At 45.5% G+C, this 15,210-nt stretch overlaps 1 protein-coding gene across 3 annotated transcripts in view; it reads right to left on the reverse strand.

Annotated features, from left to right (window-relative positions):
- LOC140426769 (sodium-dependent phosphate transport protein 2A-like) overlaps window positions 1-15,210 on the reverse strand; it is an 80,451-nt gene that overhangs the window by 52,932 nt on the left and 12,309 nt on the right. For 2 of the 3 annotated variants that reach the window (XM_072511924.1, XM_072511925.1), the window contains exons 2-5: window positions 13,877-14,006; window positions 11,092-11,289; window positions 7,326-7,454; window positions 5,349-5,492 (exon numbers count right to left, since the gene is read on the reverse strand). In XM_072511924.1, coding sequence (XP_072368025.1) covers window positions 5,349-5,492; window positions 7,326-7,454; window positions 11,092-11,289; window positions 13,877-13,994 — 589 coding nt within the window. In that variant the 5' untranslated portion in view covers window positions 13,995-14,006. Of the gene's footprint in view, window positions 1-5,348; window positions 5,493-7,325; window positions 7,455-11,091; window positions 11,290-13,788; window positions 14,007-15,210 lie in introns of those variants that run through there. The other variant, XM_072511926.1, reaches the window with a different exon arrangement.

Consider the following 15,210-nt stretch of genomic DNA (forward strand, 5'->3'; position numbering starts at 1 on the left):
AATTCTTCCTGCATCATTTATTTCATTCTGAGTGAGAAGCCTAAAGGAAGGGCCAAGACCCAACCATCATAAGAAATCACTAAGGGCTGGAAAGAGAAAAGGGTAGATTCACCGCTCTCACTCGGCAGCGCTGGTTGTCTGACCTGCTTTCTTTCTCTCTCTCTCTCTTCAAAAACAGCCCCCTCACTGGGAACTTGAAATTCGGTGAGGATGGAGTAATCCCGGAAGTCGTGGTTGGGTGACAGCAGGTTTAGGTTTTAAAAGCCTGTAGGTTGTAGGAGGAAGGGAAGAAAGAGTGAGGTATGGAGCTCCACTGTACTGGGGTCCATGGACAGAATAGGATAGAAATTCATCTTGGGCAGAGGTGCAAAATGGAAGCGGGAAAAGAAGCAGCTAGTATTATACTCTGTCTGATTTTCTTATCCATTTAAGACCAAGATGAATTTATAACCCAATGCGTTAGAGCAGATGAATCACAATTTTGTTGACATGTTAAACCTGAAGAACCTTGGTTCCTTTACCGAACGGGATCGTTCAAGGATCCAAACTTTTCAAACAAACCCTTTGTTAAAGTAAAAGAAGCAACACATTTGTGCCTTCAAAATTCTAGATAAGCAAACCTGCATAAGTTTATGTGATGGAAAGTCTACAGGTTTACAAAGCGCCAAATCAAAGCACCATCACCTGATCACGACAGGGGAATCTGGCTAGGGCTAAGATATGACAAGATAACTCACAAAGAATTCAAACATATTTGAGGTCAGTCAGTTAAGAACAAGTCCAGAACATCTTGAACATGTATTTACATAGTGCCTTAAACAAAGATAAGGGGTGGGACTCTCCCTCCCAGGACGTCCGGAATGCATTCCCCGATGAGAATGAGAATGGGGCGCGGGGAAAAATCGGGATCGCCGAACTGATGCTCTGACCCCCCTCTGGCGGCATGAACGAGGTCCACAATACGCACTGGCGGGAGGATGTAAATAAATGCAAATGGATCTTAATGACCTATTTGCATATATTTAGCAGGCCCGGCGCCCTATGCTCCGACTCCCCGCAATTCTCCGGTCCCCGTGGTTGGGAATCACATGGGCGCAGATAACTAAAGGCCAAGGGTTTTACTAACATGGCCCTGACGTGGTGGACCTCATGGTCGGCCAAGGGGCAATGGTTGCACCTCTTTGAAGTGGTCAATGTTTACAAACATTAGGGTTTCATCACTTAGGTCACTGAACCGGGAAACGATAGGAATGGATCAACGCTGCAGATGGTTTGTAGAAACTGCCAATCACAGACCATTACTCGAAAGGCATGAATGCCTTGTAGCAAATGGATCTGTGGGAACTGTAATGATATGTATCTATGTATACAAGTAAAGGGTTAATTATTACATCTCAGTGTCATACAAACACTAGAGGGCACCACCAGATCCAAGTATAAATATAAGAACTCAGGGAATCTTGGGTAGTCAGTTAAGTGTTAGCAAGAGAGAGAGATAGATCACAGCATCGTTAAGACTAGATAGAAGTAGCATGTGTAGTTCAATAATTATTACTTAAACATAGATTACTTTATTAATAGTTACAGTTCTGTTGAGTGTGCAAACTCAATATAATTTAATCGTTGTTCAATAAATCAGTTTTTCTTCAAGTTAGAGATTGGTGGTTTCTTTACAACCACACCATCAGACCATTCTGGATTACAAAGCAAAGAGTCATTATATATTACCACAAGGAGTAATATAACAGGAACCAGATGCGGGTCACAGTGGCTCTCCTTCGAGGAATGGTCACATGGAGCTGCAAGGTAATGTTACAGCTATAATGCTTCCCACTGTCCCTGTCTGGACTGCTCTCTAGTTTCCAGACAAGGGGTCCCTTTTCTACGGTGGGGGAAGGGGGGGGAGGGGGGCAGTGCAGCGGGTTCCTTTAGGCACGTGTTCCCTGTGTGGGGTCCTCCTATTACAGGGGTACCTGGTGGGGGCAGGGTGGAGATCGGGTCACCCCCGTACTTCACATGGGAGGGGGCACCCAGGCAATCTGTGGGTGGGGTGCTGCTGTGCAGAAGGCAGGGGGTTGGGGCCTATTTCCAGTCCGGGGGGGGGGGGGGGGGTGGGAGAGTGGCCGGCCCCCAGGATCTCGCTATCGGGCCGCCCGCTCAAAATGGTGGCCCAAAACGGGTTTCGCTGGGAATCATTCGTATTCCAAGCGATGCATAAACTTGAGTGGCATCGAATGCTGAATTGCATCCCGCTTTACAACTCCAAGGTGATCGTAAAACTGGTGCAATTAAGCTTCGGCGGGTGAACAATCTCCCAAACGGAGGTTTCCACCCACCATGTTTTGAATGAGGATATTTTCTACCCTACCTGAAAACTATGTGATCTCCTGGGAGAGCTGGAAAACAGGTAAAAACCAAGGGTAATTTGTGGAAAAGGCATTGGGAAATGTTGATCGCAAGTCAAAGAAGAAGATAGAAGGATTTACCCTAAGCTTGGTAAAAGATAGAGTTTGTAACAATGGCCTCAAAGGAGGGGGGCGGGGGGTGTGTGTGTGCAGTGGAAGAGTTTAGGAAGGAGATTTTAGAACAGGTAGCAAAGGCGGCTGAGGGCAGAGCCACCAGTGAAGTGGAGAAGGAGGCACAAAAGGTCAGTCAAAGGAACTACAGTCTTGGTTTTACACAAATGCAATGCCCCTGCCCATCAGGTGAAAAGTTTAGGGCAGGTCTGTTTGGAAAAACCATGACCAGATTTTACAGCCATCTGACAGTTAACTGCCTGAGGGCTTGGCTTCTGTTCCTCTATGGGAGGGTGTCCCTTTTTCATGAGCTACTCGTCAGTTAGAGATTTGGTAGTTCTCCCGTACCAGCAATGTCACTGGGAGCAATGGGCCTTGATGGGACTGCAGCCAGTTTTCGATGATGACCAGTGATGGAAGTCAAAGACTAAAGTAAATGGGATAGCCACCAACACTTAAAATAGTACAACACTATTTTATTAAGTTAGAAACTGTTAAACATACTTTCACTGTGGGTTAACACGATGTTAGATTAAACTAAAGACCTATGCCTGTCCTAACCAGTCTATGCACTCAGCATATGGTGACAATCTGTGCTGTAAGCTGTAAGCTCTGTCCTTCTGAGAGGCTGCATCCCGAATGAGGGGGAAGTGTGATGCCCCCTGTCTATACAATGAGTGTGCTCTAACTGGTGATTGGCTGCGGTGTTGTGTGTGTTGATTGGTCTTGCTGTGTGTCCATCAGTGTGTGTGTCTGCACCATGATATACTGGTGTATATTATGACAGACATGGCGTGATCAGGACGCTGAGTGGGGTGGTTACAAGTGGGGTAGCCATTTCCATTGTGTGGGTGGGGGGTGCGGGGGGAAAGTCTCCAATGGACATAGGGTGCTGGAACAGGAGCACGTCGTTGAATGCACAACCCTTGACAGATGGCGTGCACACCCATTACCACTGGTATAATACCAACAACAGTGGGAGGAAGTCCTCAACATTTAATTGGCCCAAGAGCAGGCGAGATGGCTGACACCTATTTAGCAGTAGAGAGGGTAGGCGATGGGCAGGGTGATAATTCCAAAACTGCCTCATCCAACTTTACTTCTCCCTTTCCTCTTGCCAGCCCATTGTGGGTGGGTGTTGTGTGGTCAGAGAGTTTGTGGGGTTGGGAGTAGGAGTAGACCAGTCGGAGGTACAGTTGTAGAAAGGAAAGAAAAGAACCAAGAAAGGATGAGAATTTTTATTTGGAAGTGTAGGTAGATCAGGCTTGGTCTAAAATATGACATGGGCTATAGACTTTCGGATGAGCTGGAAGATTTTTCAAGGTGAAGAATGGGAGAGCAGCGAGGAGTGCATTGGAATAGTTGACTCTAGAAGTAGTTAAGGTATGAAATGGTTTAGGAAGTGCTTGCTGCGGATGATGTTATCCAGGTGGAAGCCTTTTTGTGCTTGAGCACATAAAGGGTCAATAACTCAGACATCATGGCCTGATTTTCTTCCGGCCATTGGGTGTGCATACTCAGCAGGCCTGGAAAAGGCACAAAACGAACATTCGGCCTCGAGAAGCCCCGAAGTACGCTTTATCGCTGGCTGACCAATTAACGACAGCGGTGTGAAACACGTGCTGGAAAAGACTGAGCACTGCCGGGGAGGGTGGGACGAATGCTGGCACAGAGAAAAGGGAGGGTGTGGGCTGGCACTTCTCATGTGCTCCCTCGGGGGGACAGCGACTGTGGAGCTGTCTCAGGGAACTGCAGATCTGTAAAACAATAGGGTACGATGGAAAAACGCTGCAAAGAGCATTGAGGCAGCATATTCACATACAACCTTCAACAAACCCCCCCCCCCCTCCCCCGCCCGCCAAACAAATATTTAAATATTATTCCAGCCCTGACATTTCATCCCACCTTCGACTGAGGCTGAAGCTGAAGAGTAAAGGCCATCTGGACAATCAGCCCAACCGCCAACCATAACAGCAGACAGGCCACGAAAAATTGAAGTTTGTTTGCCCCCTGATGGGCTAAATTGCCTGCTTGATTGTTGGCAGGCGATTCTCCGTCTCTCGTGTGCGCCCGTCAACCGAAATATTGTGCAAGTGCACGTCGGCATCGGGACTCTTCCCTGATGTCCTATTGTGCAATTTTATATGCTCCCAGATCAGGAGGGTGCCCAACCGAGCAACGTAAAATTCAGGCCCAAGACCGTAAATAGTCAATCACAGGCAGGGGTTGGGTAGCGGGCTGGTATCAGCGACAATGGCATGGAATTAAAGGTGGGCTTTAGTCTTCCCGATTGATCCCCTAATTTTAATGTCGGCATGTGCTGTTTGTTCTTAATGAGATATAGGCTCTGCTAATGCTATCCATACCCTAGTCCCGCTTGATCTCCTGGTCCCCATTTTCCTGTACCCTTAATCTCTTTATGCTACTGGTTGCAGTAAAACATAAGAGCTGGCATCGTCCCTTCACTAACACCATGAAATTGTGTCCCTACAGCATCATGAATGGGTGACCACAGCCTCTTTCCAGCACCCCCAAAATCTTCAAGTCTCCAGGTGGCAACTGGGAATTACAAGGGGCAAGCAAAAAAAAACCCTTCTATCCTCAGTCCAACTGTGCCAAGCAGATAGTGGCATAAAAGAAACAAGTGATTTTTTCTGATGTTCTCCTCGTAGTAAAGTCATCAGAATCACCATTTCATGGTCCAGACACATTATGATCTTTATTCATGGATTTCATGGATAATTGAAGATGAAACAGGTCTCTCTCTCCCTCCTTCTGCTTTAATTTCCTGTGCTTTCCTGATCTTCCTGTATGTAGGATTGGCGTACTTACATCCTGACGACACCATGCTGACAATGATGGATGTTGATGTACTCGAGCTTTGGACTAAGACAGTGACCAAGATTCCCACTACAAGTCCAGCCACAGGATTAGACAGGATTGCGTTGTCTTTAAAAATATCACCAGCCACCTTGCCTGAAAGAGACAAAACTCATTGGCACAAAAGTAGCTATATTTTCAAATGTCTGTCCAGGCAAAGTTGATCAATACTAAATAGGAGCTAGAGAAGGGCGGCACAGTGGTTAGCACTGCTGCCTTACGGTACCAGACCAGGGTTCGGTTCCCACCTTGAGTGACTGTCTGGGTCGAGTTTACACATTCTTCTGTGTCTGCGTGGGTTTTCTCCGGGTGCTCCGGTTTCCTCCCACAGTCCAAAGGTGTTCAGGTTAGGTGGATTGTCCATGCTAAATTGCCCCTTAGTGTCCAAAGGATGTGTAGGTTAGGTTATGGGGTTACGGGATAGGGCTTGGGCCTAGGTAGAGTGCTCTTTCGGAGGTCAGTGCAGACTTGCTGGGCTGAATGGCCTCCTTCTGCATTGTAGGGATTCTGCGGACTCTATGGATTTGTCACCTCATGCCTCCTCTTCAAATCTGTTATCCTTAGCGCTTTGTATAGTTCACTGATCTTATTCTCATTTGGAAAAAGGAAGACTTGTGGATGATCCAACTCGGAGATATTGGATTAGAAATTGGCGTGAATTGTGTCTATTTTACAGCCGTGAATTGGGCCCAGCAACGACACATTTTGGAGGACTTCTGTCCAAAATGTGAATGCCTTTGTTGCTAAATTTATTGGGCCCATAATTTTGATATCCTGGGCAGCTGCCTAAAACTGGAAGATACTTGATCCCAAAGGGGATTGCTTCTCTGGAATGGAGACAGGCTGGGGGAAATAAGTCATTTTTAATTAAACTTGCACCTTCAGCCCATGAAACATCCCTTGCTGTCCCAATCAGAATGATGTGGGTTCATTCTGACTTTGTCAATGTTTAATGAGGAGGACACCTGTGGCGTCTCTGTAGATGTACCTTGTCCACTTTTGTGATTTGGGCAGGCCGGGCCATGTCCACTAATGGAGGTTTCCAGGAATCCCATTCAATCACATTCCTGCCATTGAAGTTGGGATCCTAGAATTTCACAGTAATGCACCATAAATTTTCACAGTGTCTTGGGCTCCTCATCATAATGGAAAATAATAGGCAGTTCACAACTGCAATGCTGAGCTATTCTATAAATAACTATTTTCACATTACTGTTTTTTAATCCCTTTTCTTCCATTGTAGAAGTTATCAAGCATTACTAACACTCTGAGGCATATCGACAAACTTGCTGATTTAATAAACCAGTTTGGTAAAGACATTTTGGTTGGGATTGAGCATAAATTAATTAGCCGCCTGTTTGGTTCAAATGAAGCAACAAATCAATAGTATATTTTATCAAATCACACATGGTGGATATATTATTGCACATCGGTCCGTTACAGCCTCTCATTTGGAGCTTTCAGAAATGGCCATCTAAACCAGTGTGCCACCCAATTTCTGGTTCTATTCAAGGGGACAGGATTGGGCCTGCTCTGCCGTGCTGATTTGAGCCTCAACCCCACCCTTAGCTCCACATCCCTCAATATGCTTACTGAACAATAACCTCGTGGCCTCAGCATTCGTAGCCTTTTACGGAGCTGTTCTAGATCTTTTTTTCCCTGATGGAAGTCTTGCTAACATTACCGCCGAAACGTCTAACTCTAATTTTATGATTATGTTCCTCCGAACCAGAGGAAATAGTTTCTCTGTGTCCACTGTTTTAAATCATTTTAAAATTTTAACGGCACTGTTATTTCTGGCTTGTTCAAGCGGCTTTGATAATGATTATCAACAATGACCACCTTGGCTTGGTCTACCCATAATGTTTCACCGCAACTGGAATGAAGATATTTGCCTGAAGATCGGGTGAGGAAGGATGCATACAGTACCTCCAGCAAGTTGAAAGGCTGCACTGAGGACATCGAGGGAGCAAACAAACATGTAGAGAAAGCTGAACAGCAAGAGCATCTTCATCATCGAGCTCAGAATGAATTTCACTTTCCCTTTAACATTTAGTCCTGAAAAGAAAAGGAAGACCTCAGTTGCTTACCAGTTGTGTCAAAGATTTACCTCACTGTCGACTTGACAGTTCCATGCTAACATTTCTTTTGTCAAAATAAAAACTAATTCAAGAGAATTTACCAGTTAGTGTTTCCCTGTTTTCTTTTAGAACAGTTTAACTGTTAGTTGTAGGGCTGTTTTTCTGTGATGTCAATGTGGTTAATACTGTATTAATAGTTTGTTTTAATATAAAAGATCCCTATTTGTCAGTAGAATCTCTCTGGCATGAAGTATCTTTTCCATAGAACCATAGAAACGTAGAAAAGCTATAGCACAGAAAGAGGCGATACAGCCCATATTGTCCATGCCACCCAGGTGCTCGTTCAAATCCCACCTTCCTGCACCTGGTAAATAGCCGTTTAGCTTATAGCACTTAAGGTGCAGATCCAGGTACTTTTAAAAGAGGTTAGGGTCTCAGCCTCCACCACCAACTCCGGCAATGAATTCCAAATGCCCACTTCCTTCTGCGTAATAAAAGTTCTTCCTCATGTCCCCGCTGCACCTTCTGCCACTTATCTTGAACCTCTGTCCACTGGTTCTAGAATTCTCCACCAAGGGAAACAATTTTATCCTGTCCGCTCTACCTCATCCCCTCATAATTTTTTACACCTCAATTAAGTCACCCCTCAAACTTCTTTGTTCCAAGGAAAATAACCCCAACCTGTCCAATCTCTCCACGTAGCTACACTTTTCTAGCCCTGGCTACTACTGCAGCAGCCCGAGGAGGACTGTCTTACCAGCAGCACCTCATATCCCAAGACTAAATTTAAAGGAAAATTAATTGCCTTTTCAAAATTTACAAGACGTAAATATCTCTTCACATTTTAAAATCTGTCAGTAACCTGTAAAAGCTGTTCCTCATTAACAGATTTGAGTTATTGATCTGTTTTTGCCATTCCCTCCTTTTCTTTGTTCTCCTAGATACATTCTTATGTGGCTGGACAAACTAAAGTCATTGATTTAAAAGATTATCATAATGAGGCAAAGAAATGTGAAAAATTAAAGCAGTTAAAGAAGCATGGGGGTAAACTAATCATGAAAAATATCTGAAAACTAGAGATGTGGGATGTCTGACTGAAGCAATGCTGAGTTAATGGCAGATTGTATTCTTAATAAGCAGGATATTCAACCTTTTACTTTCTGCTATGTTTAGGATTTCCATCGCTGCACCGTTGGCAGCCCTAAGCTCCATAATTCTCTCCATAAACATTTCCATCTCTCTGTCACTTACTTCTCTTTTTAAGATATTCCTCGCCTGCCTCCTTAGCCAGACTTTTGCTACCTGTCCTAATAGCCTATTATTGCAGACTGCAGTCTTTCTCTTTTGCATGATAACTCATTATGTGGTTCAGCAAAATTTTGTTTGGTACAGCTCCTTGCAAAATGCCTTGGGCCTCTTTAATATTGTTACGACATCCTAGGCAAATGAGCAATCAATTCCAACCGCACTGTCCCAGAGTCACAACACAAGTGAATTAACCAATAATTCTTATAAAATTTCCCCAAATCTTTGGCCCTTAGCTGCCCAGTGATTAGTCTCCAGGTTTGTATGTTGAAACACATTACTGTTTATTTGTAACAAGATTAAAGATGAAATATGCAGTAAAGGCAATTGAATGATAACAAGCTAACCATCTACACCCCCTCCCCCTTTAACTGTCCCACCCACTGCCCTCATACACAAGACAGACAAACACAGAGGGGAGGGGGATGAAATAATAAGAGTGAAGGTCAAAATATAAAAGTCTTTCCTTCCATTGGTGGTTCTGCAGTAGACTTTTCTCACAGCATGCTGGTTGATCAAAGCCTCTGGTTTATGACTCGTGATGGTCTTCTTTGCAGAGTCATTCATTCAGTACAGTACTTACAGGCAGCAGGCCTTTATTTCTTATCAAATTGAGTCTTGAACTGAAGTTCACATTCAACCCTACTTCTTTCTTGAGGCACTTTCGGCGGGATTCTCCCGAAACGGCGCGTTGGCCCGACGCTGGCTTTAAAAATGGCGTGAACCACTCCGGCGTCGGGCCGACCGGAAGTTGAGGAATTCTCTGCACTTCTGGGGGCTGGGCCGGCGGCGGAGGGGTTGGCGCCGCACCAGCCGCCGGCTGAGGGACTGCGCGAGTTAGCGCATGCGCAGGACCGCCGCAATGGTTCAGCGCAGGCGCAGACTGGCTGGCATTTTCTGGCACATGCGCAAGGGGTGTCTTCTCTGCGCCGGCCATGGTGGAGCCCTACAGGGGCCGGCGCGGAAGGAAGGAGTGTCCCCACAGCACAGGCCCGCCCGCCGATCGGTGGGCCCCGATCGAGGGCCAGGCCACCGTGGGGGCCACTCCCGCGTTCGGATTCCCCCGTGCCCCCCGAAGACTGCACCAGCCAACTTAACTGCCAGATCCCACCGTGTGGGACCATGTCCAATCCACGCCGATGGGACTGGCCAGAAACCGACGGCTGCTCGGCCCATCAGGGCCCGGAGAATTGCCTGGGGGGCCTCTGCCAATGGCCCCCGACTGGCGTGGCATGATACCCGCCCCCAGCCCCACCACCGGCCGAAAACCAACGCCGGAGAATAGGGCAGCTGGCGTCGGAGCGGCAGGGCGGGTCACGCCGCCCCCCCCGGGGATTCACCGGCCTGGCGAGGGGTCGGAGAATCCCGCCTTTTGTCTTACATCAAACTCTGCTTTGAGCTCACTTGGGTTCAAGACTTTGTAGTTCCAAGGGAATGGCACCCAGTCTTACTGGAGAGAGAGAGAGTCAGCCCTCAAGTGGCCTTATAAAGAGATTTTAGATGGGACTTTTGGGAGAGAATTAGGTGGAATCCTTCACCCAGACTGCAGAATCAAAAATGAAACTAAAATGGATCCTTGTGGCTCTGAGAACATTTCAATGGGATCCGATCCACTCATCACCTGTAGCACAGACGTTTGGGCCAATATATTAGCCACTAGCACATCAGTCAACCAGAGTAATCCCTGATGTCATTTTAAAACAGCACACCCTTCTGGATCTTCCTGTTTTAATTAAAGGTGAGGCTGCTTTGTCTTAAAGTCACAGGTCCATTAACCATCCATGGATTAAAAATGTAACAGCAAAAATAAAAGAAAAGGGAAATAAGGGAAGAAACAGGGAGTGAACAAGAACAAACAAGGAAGGACCCTTACACTATGTTTTAATTGTGTATAAACACAAGATGTTGCTGTGACTGCTGTGTCATTGTTCTCCTCTTTCTTTTTTTGAGTGTTATTTAAGGGTTTTTCTAATCCGCCACTTTTCAAGTCTGTACATTATTCTGCCCTTTACATTTATACAATATGACTGACCCACTATGAAGTTTCAGCATGTCCGGTGAGCTCTGATGAAGTGACTAACTAACACAACAACAGAGCTGAATTTATGTGGTGTGTGCTTCTACACTGCAAAGCCTCTCCCACTGAGAACACAGAAACATGCAATGACACAAACACTACTATTAACCTGCATCAATCAACAAATTGTGGCACAAGTCTATTAGAAAAAAAATTTACAAAAAGGAAAGAAACTCTTAAGTTTAGCAACCATGCTCCCTCAAGATATTTGAGTTGAAAGCAAGCCACTTACCTCTACATTGAGGCGGATTGGAATTCTCCAGTTTGGAGAATTTCCAGGCCATAGCTGAATGCGTGTCAATCTCAAACTTGTCCATGTTGTCCACCAGGTTGACTGTTGAGCCTGGGCAGAGGTACCCATGATCCGAGTGTGGGACACTTCCAACGGCTGGGAGATGGTATGGCTTAGTGCCAGCGACCCCATTCATGCCTGCCACATTTGAACAACACAACGATTATTGTGATGATTACTTACAATGATAGTTGTTTCATTTTGTGTTATCCTGGCTGATTCCCCTCCTGGTATGGCAGAGCACTCAGAGGGGCTGTGAATGAGACACTGCTGGTTCCCAATCCCTGGAGAAATTTCATATATTCATTTCAGTAGAATCTCTACAGGGCCTATCGAGCCTGCGCTGACCCATTGAAAGAGCACCTGACTTAGGCCGGCTCCCCTGCCCTAGCCCGGTAATCCCACCTAACCTTTGAACACTAAGGGGAAATTTAGCATGGCCAATCCACCTAATCTGCACATCTTTTCTTTGGGCTGTGGGAGGAGACCGGAGTACCCAGAGGAAACCCACGAAGACACGGGGAAATGTGCAGACTCCACACAGACAGTCACCCAAGGCCAGAATTCAACCTAAATCCCTGGTGCTGTGAGGCAGAAGTACTAACCACTGTGCCACCGTGCTGCCCCAATAGATTGGATTCTCAGGATTGCAGACTCACAACCCCCAAAACTTCCTGGAAGTTTTGCTGCTTGTTGTCTCTTTTCAATTGGGGAGAAGGAGAGAGAAGCTCGTGAACCCTTACATACGTAAGGAACACATAAAAAAAGTCAAACATTCCCATCAATGATCCAACAAGCCTGTTCAGTGTTTAGGTAAGCTGGACTACCATTTGTTCTATTCTGAGATCTGATACTATCTCAACTCAACTTAATCCTCATCAACTGTGCTGCCCCGTGCTGCCTCTTAACGAAAACTCGAATGAATGAACGTTAGGCTGGTGAGTCAAACTTATTTTGAAAAGGCAGCAATCTTTAGGTGTGACTGAAATTCCCAAGCTCGCTAACAAACTTGTAGCTACAATTTTGTCCTTATTAAGGTCTGAGGAAACCTCTTCATATAAGTATTGGCTGCGTGGTTGATAATGAAGAAGGAAGCTGTCGGCTGCAGGAAGACCTCAATGGGCTGGTCAGGTGGACAAATAAATGGCAATGGAATTCCACCAGAGGTAAGTTAGACAATGGGCTGGATTCTTCCGCCCCACCCGCCGCAAGAATGCCACGGGCGAGATGCGGACAATGGAGAAGTCCATTGACCCGAGGCAGGATTCTCCAGTCACCGGGTGGACACGGTCGGAGAACCCCACCCAATACATTTGGGGAAGGCAAACAAGGCAAGGGAATACACACCAAATAGTGAGATAGTGACAAGTGTAGAGTAACTGAGCAACTTGGCAGTGCCTGTCTACATGTGGGTATTATTGATTCAATCAAAGCTGGTAGGTAGAGCGAGTGAAGTGTTTGCATCACTACCAGAGGAGGTATCTGGAACATATGAGGAGGTGAAGAAATCCACCTTAAGTGCATATGAGCTAATGCCCGAAGCTTACAGACAAAGGTTTAGAAATTTATTTAAAAGGTTAAGTTGAGTTCATGGAATAAACATTGTTTTGTGTTTAAAAACCCACGTGTCCATAATTGTAATCCCACCCCTGGAGAACAAGCCGTGTGCTCGGAAAAGCAACAATAGCATTAAAGGGGGAGGTTGGTTGAACTCCATGATACATTTTGGGGTTCTGAAAACACCTCGTCCATAACACAATAACCAAGATCAGTTTCAAATAATTGGTAGAAGGACTATAATGGAGATGAGGAGAATTGTTTTCACCAGAGGGTGGTAGGAGTCCTGAACTGCCTGAAAGGGTGCAGGGGGAACCTGCATCATATTTAAAAAGCACTTGGATATGATCTGGAAATGCTGTAACCTACAGGGTTACAGATCAAGAGCCAGAAAGTGGGATGAGGTAGGATAACCTTTTTGGCCTGGGACAGAAACAATGGGTGGGATTTTCTGCCCCCTACACCCCCACCACAGTCAGAACCACACACCGTCATGGCGTGTTTTGGAGTGCCGGACGTAACCCACCATTGTCAGGATCTTCCAGTTTTGTCGCTGTCAATGGGGGCTCCTGTTGTTTACATCCTCGGCTACTGGGGAACATGCAACAGGGGGCGGGGGGGGGGGGGGGGGGGGTGGCGGTCACTGTTAGTGGGACCAAAAGATCCCGACGGTGGAAAGAGCTTGAAAATCTCTGCACAATGGGCCAACTGGCTTTCTTTTAGTTCTGTTACTCTGGTTGGCAGTTAGATGTAAATCTCTGAGCCACTGGCCTTGGGATGAGATTTTGATTCCCAGATCTGCACAAGCAGGAGGAAACCACTGGCATTATTTCGCTTTATGCATTTGTGACACATTGAATTGGAAATATGAAGACTTTTATAATAATGTGCAGAATTGCATAGATCCTGCAACATAGAAATAGGAAATTTGCCTCCCTAAGTCAACACTAATGTTTATGCACACATGCTAGCTATCCCTTTTACAGCCCAAATCACTCTATTTCATTATGCTTTTTGAAACTTAATTTGCTTTGCACCGCCTCATTATCAGACACATCTTATATATGTATATAATCATACTTAGAGTTTCAAGTCATAGATCTTGTTTATGAATGTTGTAGCAGAAAAGGGTCCTCACTGACTGTGAGAACCCACTAGAGCTGAATACCATTGATGATTGTGCACGGCAGCCGGGGGGAATCAGGTGCACCCCCACTTGGAAGGGGGAGGGGTCCACGGTGCACCCTCCTGGGGCTGGCTGGACTGGCTCCGCGATGTGATGTCATTGTGCTTCGTGGCTGCATAGCAAAGGAGGAGATGATATTGTCATAGAAACATTGGTCTCAAGATCTACCCGGCAAACCAGTAACGGCATTATGGCAGTCCACATTTTGCAAGGAAACAAGTTGCTAGCAGCTATCTCACAATAATCCCAAATAAATAAAAAAGTTGCATGGCATGCATATTGAATACAATGGGTGGGATTCTCCGGTCCCCCGTGTAATGTTCTTGTCAGATGGCCTGATTTATATTACAAGAACAGCATGTTCAGCAAGGTTAGCACAGTGGTTAGCACAGTTGCTTCACAGCTCTCGGGTCCCATGTTCAATTTCCGGCTTGGGTCATTGTCTGTGTGGAGTCTGCACGTTCTCCTTGTGTCTGCGTGGGTTTCCTCCGGGTGCTCCGGTTTCCTCCCACAGTCCAAAGATGTGCAGGTTAGGTGGATTGGCCATGATAAATTGCCCTTAGTGTTCAAAAAGGTGAGTTGGGGTTGCTGGGTTGCGGGGATAGGATGGAGGTGTGAGCTTAAGTAGGGTTCTCTTTCTAAGAGCCAGTGCAGACTCGATGGGCCAAATGGCCTCCTTCTTCACTGTAAATTCTATGAACACTTGTAGCTAAAGTTAGAAACAATTAATTAACACTAACTGTGGGTCAAATATATGCAAACGACAGATGAATAATAGTATGAACATGCACTAGCAACCCCTCTCCTGGCTCCCTAGTCAGTCTGAGGTCACCTGACTCTAACATACGTTTATATATGAATGAAACTCCCGGTGGTCAATCGATGAATTACAACACAACTATGCTATCACTACATCCTCTTTCCTTTGAAGGAATAAATTAACACATTATCATCAGTATATTTACATGAGATATCATTAGCCTGTGAGCCTAACAGTATTAATTTTTTTCTTTAAAATTTTTAAAACTGGTTTAACAAATATGCATATTATATATATATAAATATATATAAATACACGCACAAGAACAGCAAGCATAGTATGTACAAATAGTCCAAATCTACAGATTGAGTCGATCAGGTTTTCGTTTGACTCTGGTTGATCTTCTCAAAGTTTGACTTGCTGCTCAGAACTTGTAGATTCAATGTTCTCCATGACATTTTCATGCTCAGGAACTGCAGAACTTTCTGACACTGCAGCTGACGTTGATTCTGACGGAGATTTGTCATCCATCACACTGTTGTGAAAGTCTTCTTTG

Source organism: Scyliorhinus torazame, chromosome 7, assembly GCF_047496885.1.
Source record: "Scyliorhinus torazame isolate Kashiwa2021f chromosome 7, sScyTor2.1, whole genome shotgun sequence".
NCBI classification, from domain to species: Eukaryota; Metazoa; Chordata; class Chondrichthyes; order Carcharhiniformes; family Scyliorhinidae; genus Scyliorhinus; species Scyliorhinus torazame.